Genomic DNA, 17,312 nt, shown 5'->3' with positions numbered 1-17,312 from the left:
CTCTTTCTCCCCCTCTCTCAGAAGCACAAAATGTCTCTTCACTGACATATTTTCCATTTCTTCCAGATCTCCAAACCACTGGGATCCGCTACAGAGGAGCAGGTGAGCAGGACAAATACGGTCATTGTGTCAGCCTGTAATCCAGGCTCCATTCACTGGGCGAGGATCAGGCTAACTCAGCGCAGGCCGGGGATGGAGCCTGGGCCTCTCCTGTGCGTCAGGCTCGGTACCCACTCCGGCTGGGGACATTTCAGGGGTGGGCACCTCTCATTGTGTGGGTCTAATTGCCGCCCCTCCCTCTCTCTTTTGCAGTTAGTCTCGGAGTTCCTGACTGAGCAGAATGGCCCGCTCCTGTCCCGTGCTCCCCATACATTCAAGATGGACGACCTGCTGGCGGAGATGCAGGAGATTGAGAACTCGAGCCTTCGACACGCTCCGCAGCGAGGTAAGATCACCCCTGGGAGCAGAGGGTAGGGCAGAGGGTCAACTCAGCGCAGGCCGGAGTTGGAGCCTGGGCCTCTCCTGCTATGTGTGTGTGGGCTTTTTAAAATTTGTTCCTGGGATGTGGGCATCGCTGGCAAGGCCCATCCCTAATTGCCCTTAAGGTGGTGGTGAGCCGCCGCCTTGAACCGCTGCAGTCCGTGTGGTGAAGGTACTCCCATAGCGTTGGTACGGAGAGAGTTCCAGGATTTAGACCTAGCGACGATGAAGGAACGGCGCTATATTTCCAAGCCAGGATGATGTTTGACTTGGAGGGGATCATGTTCTCTGCTGCCCTTGTTCTTCTCAGTGTAAGAGGTCACGGGTTTGGGAGGTGCTGCCGAAGAAGCCTTGGCGAGTTGCTGCAGTGCATCTTGTAGATGGTGCACACTGCAGCCACGGCACGCCGGTGGTGGAGGGAGTGAAGGTGGTGGATGGGGAATCATAGAATGGTTACAGCACAGAAGGAGGCCTTTCGACCCGACGAGCCCGTGCCAGCTCTCTGCAAGAGCAATCAAGGGTGTCAATCAAGCGCGCTGCTTTATCCTGAATGGTGTCGAGCTTCTTGAGTGTTGTTGGAGCTGCACTCATCCAGGCAAGTGGAGAGTATTCCATCACACTCCTGACTTGTGCCTTGTGGATGGTGGAAAGGCTTTGGGGAGTCAGGAGGTGAGACACTCGTCGCAGAATACCCAGCCCCTGACCTGCTCTTGTAGCCACAGTATTTATGTGGCTGGTCCGGTTAAGTTTCTGGTCAATGGTAACCGCCCTGGATGTTGATGGTGGGGGATTCATCGATGGTAATGCCGTTGAATGTCAAGGGGCAGTGGTTAGACGCTCGCGTGTTGGAGATAGTCATTGCCTGGCACTTGTGTGGCGCGAATGTTACCTGCCACTTATCAGCCCAAGCCTGAACGTCATCCAGGTCTTGTTGCATGCGGCTATGGACTGCTTCATTACCTGAGGAGTTGTGAATGGCGCTGAACACTGCGTCATCATCAGCGAACATCCCCATTTCTGACCTTATGATGGAGGGTGAGATCAGGGTAACTCAGCACAGGCCGGGGATGGAGCCTGAGCCTTTTCCTGCCCAGATTTGGGCCCTAATCTCTGGTGTTTTTCCACCCCCAGCCCCTGCTGTGGCAGACCTGGCGATGTCGGGGACCTGGGCTGAGGAGTTTCTGGCCACTGAGCCGACCGTGGACACATCGCAGGCCGACAGCGAAGCCGATTGGTCAAAGGAGTTCATCTCCGAGGTGACCGGTAAGGAAACAGGACTGTCGGCATGGGGACAGGCTTCTTGGCATTGTGGGTACAGGTTCACTGCCCTGGGGCATTGTGGGTACAGGGCCACAAACCCTGGGCATTGTGGGTACAGGGTTACTGACCCTGGGCATTGTGGGTACAGGGTTACTGACCCTGGGCATTGTGGGTACAGAGTCGCTGACCCTGGGCATTGTGAGTACAGAGTTGCTGACACTGGGCATTGTGGGCACACTGCAACTGACCCTGGGCATTGTGGGTACAGGGTCACTGACCCTGGGCATTGTGGGTACAGGGCCACAGACCCTGGGCATTGTGGGTACAGGATTACTGACCCTGGGCATTGTTGGTACAGGGCCACTGACCCTGGGCATTGTGGGTACAGAGTCACTGACCCTGGGCATTGTGAGTACAGAGTCGCTGACACTGGGCATTGTGAGCACAGTGTAACTGACCCTGGGCATTGTGGGTACAGAGTCACTGACACTGGGCATTGTGGGCACAGTGTAACTGACCCTGGGCATTGTGGGTACAGGGTCACTGACCCTGGGCATTGTGGGTACAGTGTAACTGACCCTGGGCATTGTGGGTACAGAGTCACTGACCCTGGGCATTGTGAGCACAGTGTAACTGACCCTGGGCATTGTGGTACAGGGTCACTGACCCTGGGCATTGTGGGCACAGTGTAACTGACCCTGGGCATTGTGGGTACAGGGTCACTGACCCTGGGCATTGTGGGTACAGGGTCACTGACCCTGGACATTGTGGGTACAGAGTCACTGACCCTGGGGATTGTGGGTACAGGGTTACTGACCCTGGGCATTGTGGGTACAGAGTCACTGACCATGGGCATTGTGGGTACAGAGTCACTGACCCTGGGCATTGTGGGTACAGAGTCGCTGACCCTGGGCATTGTGAGCACAGTGTAACTGACCCTGGGCATTGTGGGTACAGAGTCACTGACCCTGGGCATTGTGAGTACAGAGTCACTGACACTGGGCATTGTGGGTACAGTGTAACTGACCCTAGGCATTGTGGGCACAGTGTAACTGACCCTGGGCATTGTGGGTACAGAGTCGCTGACACTGGGCATTGTGGGCACAGTGTAACTGACCCTGGGCATTGTGGGTACAGAGTCACTGACCCTGGGCATTGTGAGTACAGAGTCACTGACACTGGGCATTGTGGGTACAGTGTAACTGACCCTAGGCATTGTGGGCACAGTGTAACTGACCATGGGCATTGTAGGTACAGAGTCACTGACCCTGGGCATTGTGGGTACAGGGTCACTGACCCTGGACATTGTGGGTACAGAGTCACTGACCCTGGGGATTGTGGGTACAGGGTTACTGACCCTGGGCATTGTGGGTACAGAGTCACTGACCATGGGCATTGTGGGTACAGAGTCACTGACCCTGGGCATTGTGGGTACAGAGTCGCTGACCCTGGGCATTGTGAGCACAGTGTAACTGACCCTGGGCATTGTGGGTACAGAGTCACTGACCCTGGGCATTGTGAGTACAGAGTCACTGACACTGGGCATTGTGGGTACAGAGTCGCTGACACTGGGCATTGTGGGCACAGTGTAACTGACCCTGGGCATTGTGGGTACAGAGTCACTGACCCTGGGCATTGTGAGTACAGAGTCACTGACACTGGGCATTGTGGGTACAGTGTAACTGACCCTAGGCATTGTGGGTACAGGGTCACTGACCATGGGCATTGTGGGTACAGAGTCACTGACCCTGGGCATTGTGAGTACAGAGTCACTGACCCTGGGCATTGTGGGCACAGTGTAACTGACCCTAGGCATTGTGGGTACAGGGTCACTGACCCTGGGCATTGTGAGTACAGAGTCACTGACCCTGGGCATTGTGGGCACAGTGTAACTGACCCTAGGCATTGTGGGTACAGGGTCACTGACCCTGGGCATTGTGGGTACAGAGTCACTGACCCTGGGCATTGTGAGTACAGAGTCACTGACCCTGGGCATTGTGAGTACAGAGTCACTGACCCTGGGCATTGTGAGTACAGAGTCGCTGACACTGGGCATTGTGGGCACAGTGTAACTGACCCTGGGCATTGTGAGTACAGAGTCGCTGACACTGGGCATTGTGGGCACAGTGTAACTGACCGCTGGGCATTGTGGGTACAGGGTCACTGACCCTGGGCATTGTGGGTACAGAGTCACTGACCCTGGGCATTGTGAGTACAGAGTCGCTGACACGGGGCATTGTGGGCACAGTGTAACTGACCCTGGGCATTGTGGGTACAGGGTCACTGACCCTGGGCATTGTGGGTACAGGGTCACTGACCCTGGGCATTGTGGGTACGGAGTCACTGACCCTGGGGATTGTGGGCACAGTGTAACTGACCCTGGGCATTGTGGGTACAGGGTCACTGACCCTGGGCATTGTGGGTACAGAGTCACTGACCCTGGGCATTGTGGGTACAGGGTCACTGACCCTGGGCATTGTGGGTACAGGGTCACTGACCCTGGGCATTGTGGGTACAGAGTCACTGACCCTGGGGATTGTGGGTACAGGGTTACTGACCCTGGGCATTGTGGGTACAGAGTCACTGACCATGGGCATTGTGGGTACAGAGTCACTGACCCTGGGCATTGTGGGTACAGAGTCGCTGACCCTGGGCATTGTGAGCACAGTGTAACTGACCCTGGGCATTGTGGGTACAGAGTCGCTGACACTGGGCATTGTGGGCACAGTGTAACTGACCCTGGGCATTGTGGGTACAGGGTCACTGACCCTGGGCATTGTGGGTACAGGGTCACAGACCCTGGGCATTGTGGGTACAGGGTTACTGACCCTGGGCATTGTGGGTACAGAGTCACTGACCCTGGGGATTGTGGGTACAGGGTTACTGACCCTGGGCATTGTGGGTACAGGGTCACTGACCCTGGGCATTGTGGGTACAGAGTCACTGACCCTGGACATTGTGGGTACAGAGTCACTGACCCTGGGTTTTGTGGGTACAGAGTCACTGACCCTGGGCATTGTGGGCACAGGGTCACAGACCCTGGGCATTGTGGGCACAGTGTAACTGGCCCTGGGCATTGTGAGTACAGAGTCGCTGACACTGGGCATTGTGGGCACAGTGTAACTGACCCCTGGGCATTGTGGGTACAGGGTCACTGACCCTGGGCATTGTGGGTACAGAGTCACTGACCCTGGGCATTGTGGGTACAGAGTCACTGACCCTGGGCATTGTGAGTACAGAGTCGCTGACACGGGGCATTGTGGGCACAGTGTAACTGACCCTGGGCATTGTGGGTACAGGGTCACTGACCCTGGGCATTGTGGGTACAGGGTCACTGACCCTGGGCATTGTGGGTACGGAGTCACTGACCCTGGGGATTGTGAGCACAGTGTAACTGACCCTGGGCATTGTGGTACAGGGTCACTGACCCTGGGCATTGTGGGTACAGAGTCACTGACCCTGGGCATTGTGGGTACAGGGTCACTGACCCTGGGCATTGTGGGTACAGGGTCACTGACCCTGGACATTGTGGGTACAGAGTCACTGACCCTGGGGATTGTGGGTACAGGGTTACTGACCCTGGGCATTGTGGGTACAGAGTCACTGACCATGGGCATTGTGGGTACAGAGTCACTGACCCTGGGCATTGTGGGTACAGAGTCACTGACCCTGGGCATTGTGGGTACAGAGTCGCTGACCCTGGGCATTGTGAGCACAGTGTAACTGACCCTGGGCATTGTGGGTACAGAGTCACTGACCCTGGGCATTGTGAGTGCAGAGTCACTGACACTGGGCATTGTGGGTACAGAGTCGCTGACACTGGGCATTGTGGGCACAGTGTAACTGACCCTGGGCATTGTGGGTACGGAGTCACTGACCCTGGGCATTGTGGGTACAGAGTCACTGACACTGGGCATTGTGGGTACAGTGTAACTGACCCTAGGCATTGTGGGCACAGTGTAACTGACCATGGGCATTGTAGGTACAGAGTCACTGACCCTGGGCATTGTGAGTACAGAGTCGCTGACACTGGGCATTGTGGGCACAGTGTAACTGACCCTGGGCATTGTGAGTACAGAGTCGCTGACACTGGGCATTGTGGGCACAGTGTAACTGACCCCTGGGCATTGTGGGTACAGGGTCACTGACCCTGGGCATTGTGGGTACAGAGTCACTGACCCTGGGCATTGTGAGTACAGAGTCGCTGACATGGGGCATTGTGGGCACAGTGTAACTGACCCTGGGCATTGTGGGTACAGGGTCACTGACCCTGGGCATTGTGGGCACAGGGTCACAGACCCTGGGCATTGTGGGTACAGGGTTACTGACCCTGGGCATTGTGGGTACAGAGTCACTGACCCTGGGCATTGTGAGTACAGAGTCACTGACCCTGGGGATTGTGGGTACAGGGTTACTGACCCTGGGCATTGTGGGTACAGGGTCACTGACCCTGGGCATTGTGGGTACAGAGTCACTGACCCTGGACATTGTGGGTACAGAGTCACTGACCCTGGGTTTTGTGGGTACAGAGTCACTGACCCTGGGCATTGTGGGCACAGGGTCACAGACCCTGGGCATTGTGGGCACAGTGTAACTGGCCCTGGGCATTGTGAGTACAGAGTCGCTGACACTGGGCATTGTGGGCACAGTGTAACTGACCCCTGGGCATTGTGGGTACAGGGTCACTGACCCTGGGCATTGTGGGTACAGAGTCACTGACCCTGGGCATTGTGGGTACAGAGTCACTGACCCTGGGCATTGTGAGTACAGAGTCGCTGACACGGGGCATTGTGGGCACAGTGTAACTGACCCTGGGCATTGTGGGTACAGGGTCACTGACCCTGGGCATTGTGGGTACAGGGTCACTGACCCTGGGCATTGTGGGTACGGAGTCACTGACCCTGGGGATTGTGAGCACAGTGTAACTGACCCTGGGCATTGTGGTACAGGGTCACTGACCCTGGGCATTGTGGGTACAGAGTCACTGACCCTGGGCATTGTGGGTACAGGGTCACTGACCCTGGGCATTGTGGGTACAGGGTCACTGACCCTGGACATTGTGGGTACAGAGTCACTGACCCTGGGGATTGTGGGTACAGGGTTACTGACCCTGGGCATTGTGGGTACAGAGTCACTGACCATGGGCATTGTGGGTACAGAGTCACTGACCCTGGGCATTGTGGGTACAGAGTCGCTGACCCTGGGCATTGTGAGCACAGTGTAACTGACCCTGGGCATTGTGGGTACAGAGTCGCTGACACTGGGCATTGTGGGCACAGTGTAACTGACCCTGGGCATTGTGGGTACAGGGTCACTGACCCTGGGCATTGTGGGCACAGGGTCACAGACCCTGGGCATTGTGGGTACAGGGTTACTGACCCTGGGCATTGTGGGTACAGAGTCACTGACCCTGGGCATTGTGAGTACAGAGTCACTGACCCTGGGGATTGTGGGTACAGGGTTACTGATCCTGGGCATTGTGGGTACAGGGTCACTGACCCTGGGCATTGTGGGTACAGAGTCACTGACCCTGGGCATTGTGGGTACAGAGTCACTGACCCTGGGTTTTGTGGGTACAGAGTCACTGACCCTGGGCATTGTGGGCACAGGGTCACAGACCCTGGGCATTGTGGGTACAGGGTCACTGACCCTGGGCATTGTGGGTACAGAGTTACTGACCCTGGGTTTTGTGGGTACAGAGTCACTGACCCTGGGCATTGTGGGTACAGTGTAACTGACCCTGGGCATTGTGGGTACAGAGTTACTGACCCTGGGTTTTGTGGGCACAGTGTAACTGACCCCTGGGCATTGTGAGTACAGAGTCGCTGACACTGGGCATTGTGGGCACAGTGTAACTGACCCCTGGGCATTGTGAGTACAGAGTCGCTGACACTGGGCATTGTGGGCACAGTGTAACTGACCCCTGGGCATTGTGGGCACAGTGTAACTGACCCTGGGCATTGTGAGTACAGAGTCGCTGACACTGGGCATTGTGGGCACAGTGTAACTGACCCCTGGGCATTGTGGGTACAGGGTCACTGACCCTGGGCATTGTGGGCACAGTGTAACTGACCCCTGGGCATTGTGGGTACAGAGTCACTGACCCTGGGCATTGTGAGTACAGAGTCGCTGACACGGGGCATTGTGGGCACAGTGTAACTGACCCTGGGCATTGTGGGTACAGGGTCACTGACCCTGGGCATTGTGGGTACAGGGTCACTGACCCTGGGCATTGTGGGTACGGAGTCACTGACCCTGGGGATTGTGGGCACAGTGTAACTGACCCTGGGCATTGTGGGTACAGGGTCACTGACCCTGGGCATTGTGGGTACAGAGTCACTGACCCTGGGCATTGTGGGTACAGGGTCACTGACCCTGGGCATTGTGGGTACAGGGTCACTGACCCTGGGCATTGTGGGTACAGAGTCACTGACCCTGGGGATTGTGGGTACAGGGTTACTGACCCTGGGCATTGTGGGTACAGAGTCACTGACCATGGGCATTGTGGGTACAGAGTCACTGACCCTGGGCATTGTGGGTACAGAGTCGCTGACCCTGGGCATTGTGAGCACAGTGTAACTGACCCTGGGCATTGTGGGTACAGAGTCGCTGACACTGGGCATTGTGGGCACAGTGTAACTGACCCTGGGCATTGTGGGTACAGGGTCACTGACCCTGGGCATTGTGGGTACAGGGTCACAGACCCTGGGCATTGTGGGTACAGGGTCACTGACCCTGGGCATTGTGGGTACAGGGTTACTGACCCTGGGCATTGTGGGTACAGAGTCACTGACCCTGGGGATTGTGGGTACAGGGTTACTGACCCTGGGCATTGTGGGTACAGGGTCACTGACCCTGGGCATTGTGGGTACAGAGTCACTGACCCTGGGCATTGTGGGTACAGGGTCACTGACCCTGGGCATTGTGGGTACAGGGTCACTGACCCTGGGCATTGTGGGTATAGAGTCACTGACCCTGGGCATTGTGGGTACAGGGTCACAGACCCTGGGCATTGTGGGTACAGGGTCACTGACCCTGGGCATTGTGGGTACAGAGTTACTGACCCTGGGCATTGTGGGTACAGGGTCACTGACCCTGGGCATTGTGGGTACAGAGTCACTGCCCCTGGGCATTGTGGGTATAGGGTCACTGACCCTGGGCTGGAGACATGCCCCCCTGGGTTTTGTGGGTAAAATCCCGAGGGTATTTACAGCCACCTGATTGTTTGACTTTAAATGCTGTTTGACCTGTGACCCTTCCTGTGCCCCCGCAGACCCGGCTGTGACCTGTCCAGCGAAGTGGGCCCAGGAATACCTGGAACAGACGGAAGAGAAACTGTGGCTGGGGGAACCCGAGCTGGAGCAGAGTCAGGAGCAGAAATGGTACGGAGCGGGGAGGGGGAGGGAGTAACTGTCAGGGTAATGTAGAGGGAGCTCTGTATTGTACCTGCCCTGGGAGTGCTCGACGCTGACACTGGGTATAAAGTGGGGGTACACTGTCAGGGTAATGTAGAGGGAGCTCTGTATTGTACCTGCCCTGGGAGTGCTCGATGCTGACACTGGGTATAAAGTGGGGGTACACTGTTGGGGTAATGTAGAGGGAGCTCTGTATTGTACCTGCCCCGGGAGTGCTCGATCCTGACACTGGGTATAAAGTGGGGGTACACTGTCAGGGTAATGTAGAGGGAGCTCTGTATTGTACCTGCCCCGGGAGCACTCGATGCTGACACTGGGTATAAAGTGGGGATACACTGTCAGGGTAATATAGAGGGAGCTCTGTATTGTACCTGCCCCGGGAGTGCTCGATGTTGACACTGGGTATAAAGTGGGGGTACACTGTCAGGGTAAAGTAGAGGGAGCTCTGTATTGTACCTGCCCCGGGAGCGCTCGATGCTGACACTGGGTATAAAGTGGGGGTACACTGTCAGGGTAATGTAGAGGGAGCTCTGTATTGTACCTGCCCCGGGAGTGCTCGATGCTGACACTGGGTATAAAGTGGGGGTACACTGTCAGGGTAATGTAGAGGGAGCTCTGTACTGTACCTGCCCTGGGAGTGCTCGATGCTGACACTGGGTATAAAGTGGGGGTACACTGTCAGGGTAATGTAGAGGGAGCTCTGTATTGTACCTGCCCCGGGAGTGCTCGATGCTGACACTGGGTATAAAGTGGGGGTACACTGTCAGGGTAATGTAGAGGGAGCTCTGTATTGTACCTGCCCCAGGAGTGCTCGATGCTGACACTGGGTATAAAGTGGGGGTACACTGTCAGGGTAATGTAGAGGGAGCTCTGTATTGTACCTGCCCCGGGAGTGCTCGATGCTGACACTGGGTATAAAGTGGGGGTACACTTTTGGAGTAATGTAGAGGGAGCTCTGTATTGTACCTGCCCTGGGAGCGCTCGATGCTGACACTGGGTATAAAGTGGGGGTACACTTTTGGAGTAATGTAGAGGGAGCTCTGTATTGTACCTGCCCCGGGAGTGCTCGATGCTGACACTGGGTATAAAGTGGGGGGACACTGTCAGGGTAATGTAGAGGGAGCTCTGTATTGTACCTTCCCTCTGATGTGGCTCTGGCATCACTCCTGAGGGCCCTGGTGAGTAAGCGGGACTGACGAGGAATCTACCTTTCCTTCCCTGGCGCAGGGCAGAGGAGTACCGGCCAGAGGACGAGCTGAGGAGAGCTGCCAGTGAGTTCCTGGAGAAAGTGGACGATCCTAAGCTGGAGAGTTCAGAGGTAAGCAGGATCCGGAGAGAGGGGGAAGTGAGGGTGGCGCTGCACTGTCGGAGAGGCAGTACTGAGGGAGCGCTGCAATGTCGGAGGGACAGTACTGAGGGAGCGCTGCACTGTGGGAGGGGCAGTACTGAGGGAGCGCTGCACTGTCGGAGGGGTAGTACTGAAGGAGCGCTGCACTGTGGGAGGGTCAGTACTGAGGGAGCGCTGCACTGTCGGAGGGGCAGTTTTGAGAGCGCTGCACTTCGGAGAGGTCAGTTCTGAGGGAGCTCTGCACTGTCGGAGGGGTCAGCACTGAGGGAGCGCTGCACTGTCGGAGGGGCAGTACTGAGGGAGCGCTGCAATGTCGGAGGGACAGTACTGAGGGAGCGCTGCACTGTGGGAGGGGCAGTACTGAGGGAGCGCTGCACTGTCGGAGGGGTAGTACTGAAGGAGCGCTGCACTGTGGGAGGGTCAGTACTGAGGGAGCGCTGCACTGTCGGAGGGGCAGTTTTGAGAGCGCTGCACTTCGGAGAGGTCAGTTCTGAGGGAGCTCTGCACTGTCGGAGGGGTCAGCACTGAGGGAGCGCTGCACTGTCGGAGGGGCAGTACTGAGGGAGCGCTGCACTGTCGGAGGGGCTGTACTGAGGGAGCGCTGCACTGTCGGAGGGGCAGTACTGAGTTAGCGCTGCACTGTTGGAGGGGCAGTACTGAGGGAGGGCCGCACCGTCGGAGGGTCAGTACTGAGGGAGCGCTGCACTATCGGGTCAGTTCTCAGGGAGCGCTGCACTGTCGGAGGGGCAGTACTGAGGGAGCGCTGCACTGTGGGAGGCTCAGTACTGAGGGAGCGCTGCACTGTCGGAGGGGCAGTACTGAGGGAGCGTTGTACTGTTGGAGGGGCAGTACTGAGGGAGCGCTGCACTGTGGGAGGGTCAGTACTGAGGGAGCGCTGCACTGTCGGAGGGGCAGTACTGAGGGAGCGTTGTACTGTTGGAGGGGCAGTACTGAAGGAGCGCTGCACGGTCGGAGGGGCAGTACTGAGGGAGCGTTGTACTGTTGGAGGGGCAGTACTGAGGGAGCGCTGCACTGTCGGAGGGGCAGTACTGAGGGAGCTCTGCACTGTCGGAGGGGCAGTACTGAGGGAGCGCTGCACTGTCGGAGGGGCAGTTCTGAGGGAGCGCTGCACTGTCGGAGGGTCAGTACTGAGGGAGTGCTGCTCTGTCAGAGGTGCCGTCTTTCGCATGAGACATTAGACTGAGGCACTGAGGTGGACATAAAAGATCTCACGGCTACTATTTTGAAGAAGAGTAGGGGAGTTCTCCCTGGGGTCCTGGGCCAATGTTTATCCCTCAGCCAGCATCAGTTTAGAAAATATTTTCTGGTCATTATCGCATTGCTGTTTATGGGAGCTTGCTGTGCGCAAATTGGCTACCGCGTTTCCTACATTACAACAGTGACTCCACTTCAAAAAGTACTTCCTTGGCTGTAAATCACTTTGGGACGTTCTGAGGTTGTGAAAGGCGCTGTAGAAATTCAAGTCCTTTCTGTCGTTCTTTATCATATTATGGTCAATGTGTGTGTGTGGGGCTCAGTACCCCTACCAGGTGAGATCGACTCCCTCAGTACAGGCCGGGGATGGAGCCTGGGCCTTTCCTGCTCTGTGTGTCCACACCAGGTGAGATCGACTCCCTCAGTACAGGCCGGGGATGGAGCCTGGGCCTTTCCTGCTCTGTGTGTCCACACCGGGTGAGATCGACTCTCTCAGTACAGGCCGGGGATGGAGCCTGGGCCTTTCCTGCTCTGTGTGTCCACACAGGGTGAGATCGACTCTCTCAGTACAGGCCGGGGATGGAGCCTGGGCCTTTCCTGCTCTGTGTCTCCACACCGGGTGAGATCGACTCTCTCAGTACAGGCCGGGGATGGAGCCTGGGCCTTTCCTGCTCTGTGTGTCCACACCGGGTGAGATCGACTCTCTCAGCACAGGCCGGGGATGGAGCCTGGGCCTTTCCTGCTCTGTGTGTCCACACCGGGTGAGATCGACTCTCTCAGCACAGGCCGGGGATGGAGCCTGGGCCTTTCCTGCTCTGTGTGTCCACACCAGGTGAGATCGACTCCCTCAGCACAGGCCGGGAATGGAGCCTGGGCCTTTCCTGCTCTGTGTGTCCACACCGGGTGAGATCGACTCCCTCAGCACAGGCCGGGGATGGAGCCTGGGCCTTTCCTGCTGTGGCGAGGAGCCGGTGTTTCTGACTGACCGTGTCTTGTTTCTGTTCTGTTTGGATCTCGTTCCCCAGTTCATGAAGTTCATCCGACAGATCGGCGAGGGGGAGGTGACGATCGACGACAACAAGGTGTCGCTCGGATCCGGGCGGGGGGAGGCCCAGGCCCGGGTACAGGCCGAGCGATGGGCAGCCGAGTTCGCGCAGGAGCAGCAGCAGGTAGGCCCAGCCCTTAGCCCCACACTGTCTCTGGACACTCAGCCCCCAGTGCTCACCCATCCCCAGCCTTGTGCTGAGTTAGCCTGATCTCTCACCCATTTGTGGACACACAGAACAGGAAAGGGCCAGGCTCCATCCTCTCCCTTGTGCTGAGTTAGCCTGATCCTCACCCGGTGTGGGACTCAGCCTCCCCACACAGACACAGCAGGAAAGGCCCAGGCTCCATCCGCGGCCTGTACTGAGTTGGCCTGATCCCAGCTGGTGTGGGACTGAGCTCTTGTTGGGTGATGTATGGGACTGGAGTATGGAAGCTTGGGCCTGGCATTGGGGTGTGGAGCCTCGGGCCTGGTACTGGGGGTGTGGAACCTCGAGCCTGGTACTGGGGGGTGTGGAGTCTCAGGGCTGGTACTTGGGATGGAGTCTCGGGCCTGGTACTGCAGGGTGTGGAGTCTCGGGGCTGGTACTTGGGGTGTGGAGTCTCGGGCCTGGTACTGGGGGGTGTGGAGTCTCGGGCCTGGTACTGGGAGGTGTGGAGTCTCGGGCCTGGTACTGGGGGGTGTGGAGTCTCAGGGCTGGTACTTGGGATGGAATCTCGGGCCTGGTACTGGGGGGTGTGGAGTCTCGGGGCTGGTACTGTGGGTGTGCAGCCTCGGGCCTGGGACTGGGGGATGGAGCCTCGGGCCTGGGACTGGGGGTGTGGAGTCTCGGGCCTAGTACTTGGGGTGTGGAGTCTCGGGCCTGGTACTGGGGGATGGAGCCTCAGGCCTGGTACTGGGGGATTGGCTTCGGGCCTGGTACAGGGGGATGGAGCCTCGAACCTGGTATTGGGGGATTGGCTTCGGGCCTGGTACTGGGGGATGGAGCCTCGAACCTGGTACTGGGGGATTGGCTTCGGGCCTGGTACAGGGGGATGGAGCCTGAGGCCTGGCACTGGGGGATTGGCTTCGGGCCTGGTACAGGGGGATGGAGCCTCGAACCTGGTACTGGGGGATTGGTTTCGGGCCTGGTACAGGGGGATGGAGCCTCGAACCTGGTACTGGGGGATTGGCTTCGGGCCTGGTACTGGGGGATGGAGCCTCGAACCTGGTACTGGGGGATTGGCTTCGGGCCTGGTACAGGGGGATGGAGCCTCAGGCCTGGTACTGGGGGATTGGCTTCGGGCCTGGTACAGGGGGATGGAGCCTCGAACCTGGTACTGGGGGATTGGCTTCGGGCCTGGTACTGGGGGATGGAGCCTCGAACCTGGTACTGGGGGATTGGCTTCGGGCCTGGTACAGGGGGATGGAGCCTCAGGCCTGGTACTGGGGGATTGGCTTCGGGCCTGGTACAGGGGGATGGAGCCTCGAACCTGGTACTGGGGGATTGGCTTCGGGCCTGGTACAGGGGGATGGAGCCTCAGGCCTGGTACTGGGGGATTGGCTTCGGGCCTGGTACAGGGGGATGGAGCCTCGAACCTGGTACTGGGGGATTGGCTTCGGGCCTGGTACAGGGGGATGGAGCCTCAGGCTTGGTACTGGGGGATTGGCTTCGGGCCTGGTACAGGGGGATGGAGCCTCGAACCTGGTACTGGGGGATGGAGCCTCGAACCTGGTACTGGGGGATTGGCTTCGGGCCTGGTACTGGGGGATGGAGCCTCGAACCTGGTACTGGGGGATTGGCTTCGGGCCTGGTACAGGGGGATGGAGCCTCAGGCCTGGTACTGGGGGATTGGCTTCGGGCCTGGTACAGGGGGATGGAGCCTCGAACCTGGTACTGGGGGATTGGCTTCGGGCCTGGTACAGGGGGATGGAGCCTCAGGCCTGGTACTGGGGGATTGGCTTCGGGCCTGGTACAGGGGGATGGAGCCTCGAACCTGGTACTGGGGGATTGGCTTCGGGCCTGGTACAGGGGGATGGAGCCTCGAACCTGGTACTGGGGGATTGGCTTCGGGCCTGGTACAGGGGGATGGAGCCTCAGGCTTGGTACTGGGGGATTGGCTTCGGGCCTGGTACAGGGGGATGGAGCCTCGAACCTGGTACTGGGGGATGGAGTCGCGGGCCTGGTACTGGGGGATGGAGCCTCGAACCTGGTACTGGGGGATGGAGCCTCGGGCCTGGTACAGGGGGATGGAGCCTCGAACCTGGTACTGGGGGATGGAGTCTCGGGCCTGGTACTGCGTGGTTGGGCTTCGGGCCTGGTACTGGACTGTTTCTCTCTGCCTGCTTTTGTCGACTCCCCTTTGTTCCCTTCCACAGGCCCCAGTACAGAAGTCGGACGCCTGGGTGGACGAATTCTCCACAGGCCAGCACCCCTCTCCGGACACAGAGTATCAGCACGCAAAGGCTGCCGTCGAGGTGAGCCCTTCTCTCCAGCGCTCCCTGCCCCCTGATGCACCCCAGGGGCTACACCGAGCAGGAAAGGCCCAGGCTCTATCCCCGGCCTGCGATCTCACCCGGGGTGCAGTGTCTGGGCCACGGTGCCTTAATCGGCCAGCTAAAAGTGCATGGCCAGTGGTGGGGGCTAATGGGTGAGGACAGGATCTGAGCTCGGGGGGGGGGGCCTCCAACAACAACAACTTGTATTTATATAGCGCCTTTAACGTAATAAAACGTCCCAAGGCGCCTCACAGGAGCGTTACCCCCAAAAAAAACAAATTTGACACCAAGCCACATGAGATGTTAGGGCCGATGACCAAAAACTTGGTCAAAAAGGTAGGTTTTAAGGAGGGTCTTAAAGGAGAAAAGAAAAGTGGAGAGGCGGAGAAATTTAGGGAGGGAATTCCAGAGCTTAGGACCTTGGCAGCAGAAGGCATGCCACCAATGGTGGCGCATTTAATGTCAGGGCTGTTCAAAAAGGCCAGAATAGGCGGAGTGCAGAGGTCATGGGGGGTTATAGGGCTGGAGGAGATTACAGAGATGGGCAAGAGGCGAGGCCATTTGGAGGGATTTGAAAACCAGGGTGAGAATTTTGAAAGCAAGGCATTGCTTAACCGGGAGCCAGTGTAGGGCAGCGAGCACGGGAGAGATGGGTGAGCGGGACTTGGTGCAGGTTAGGACACGGGCAGCCGAGTTTTGTATGACCTCAAGTTCAGGGAGGCCAGCCGGGAGTGCGTTGCAATAGTTAAGTCTAGAGGTGACAAAGGCTTTACATAGAAACATAGAAGACAGGAGCAGCAGTAGGCCATTCGGCCCCTCGAGCCTGCTCCGCCATTCCATGAGACCATGGCTGATCATCCAAATTCCTGTCCCTGCCTGATCACCCTGTCCCTGCCTTCTCCCCATATCCCTTGATCCCTTTAACCTTAAGAAATATATCCAACTCCTTCTTGAATATATTTAATGAATTGGCCTCTACTGCCTTCTGTGGTAGAGAATTCCACAGGTTCACCACTCTCTGGGTGAAGAAATTCCTCCTCATCTCTGTCCTAAATGGCTTACCCCTTATCATTAGACTGTGACCCCTGGTTCTGGACTCCCTGACCATCGGGAACATCCTTCCTGCATTTAGTCTGTCCAGTCCTGTCAGAATTTTATAAGTTTCAATGAGATCCCCTCTCGTTCTTCTAAACTCCAGCGAGTACAAGCCCAATCGACCCAATCTCTCTTCATACGTCATTCCTGCCATCCCAGGTATCAGTCTGGTGAATCTTCGCTGCACTCCTTCCATGGCAAGAACATCCCTCCTTAGATAAGGCGACCAAAACTGCACACAATACTCAAGATGTGGTCTCACCAAGGCCCTGTACAACTGCAGCAAGACATCCTTGTTCCTGTACTCAAACCCTCTCGCTACAAAGGCCAACATACCATTTGCCTTCTTAACCGCCTGCTGCACCTGCATGCTTACCTTCAGCGACTGGTGCACAAGGACACCCAGGTCTCGTTGCACTTCCCCTTCTCCCAGTCTATTGCCATTCAGATAATAATCTGCCTTCCTGTTTTTGACACCAAAGTGGATAACCTCGCATTTATCCATGTTATATTGCATCTGCCATGCTTCTGCCCAATCACCCAACCTGTCCAAATCATCCTGGAGTTTCTCATCGTCCTCCTCACAGCACACACACCCACCCAGCTTTGTATCCTTCCCCCTCTTATTGAGAGTCAGCGAGTCGCCTGGGAAAGGGGGCTTGAATGTTCCTTGTGAAGCGAATACTGACCTTTCTCTCTCTCTCTCTCTCTCTCTCTCTGTCTTCTCCTGATTGCCAGTCGGATGTGGATTTCTGGGATAAACTGCAGGCGGAATGGGAGGAGATGGCTCAGAGAGATGCCGAGACCCATCCCTGGCTCTCCGAATTCGACCAGGTCCTGGCTTCATCCTATGATAAGGTGCGTGGGCTTCTGACCCTCCAAAAATCTCCCCACGGCCAAGACCGCCCACTTCCACCTTTCATGGGATGTGGGCGTCGCTGGCAAGGCCAGCATTTACTGCCCATCCCTAATTGCC

The 17,312-nt window shown here is 57.3% G+C and overlaps 1 protein-coding gene across 1 annotated transcript in view; it reads left to right on the top strand.

Moving 5' to 3' along the window:
• Nucleotides 1-70: 70 nt before the first annotated feature.
• Nucleotides 71-17,312, top strand: part of pex5 (peroxisomal biogenesis factor 5) — a 64,002-nt gene continuing 46,760 nt past the window's right edge. The window contains exons 1-8 of the mRNA XM_085976706.1: nt 71-102; nt 313-445; nt 1,612-1,743; nt 9,014-9,122; nt 10,383-10,473; nt 12,744-12,887; nt 15,122-15,220; nt 17,075-17,194. Coding sequence (XP_085832832.1) covers nt 379-445; nt 1,612-1,743; nt 9,014-9,122; nt 10,383-10,473; nt 12,744-12,887; nt 15,122-15,220; nt 17,075-17,194 — 762 coding nt within the window. The 5' untranslated portion in view covers nt 71-102; nt 313-378. The remainder of the gene's footprint in view (nt 103-312; nt 446-1,611; nt 1,744-9,013; nt 9,123-10,382; nt 10,474-12,743; nt 12,888-15,121; nt 15,221-17,074; nt 17,195-17,312) is intronic.

This window comes from Somniosus microcephalus, unplaced genomic scaffold, assembly GCF_052327205.1.
Source record: "Somniosus microcephalus isolate GS21.2 unplaced genomic scaffold, FLI_Smic_1.0 unresolved_chr3, whole genome shotgun sequence".
Taxonomy (NCBI): domain Eukaryota; kingdom Metazoa; phylum Chordata; class Chondrichthyes; order Squaliformes; family Somniosidae; genus Somniosus; species Somniosus microcephalus.
This window is presented reverse-complemented; position numbering and strand designations above follow the sequence as displayed.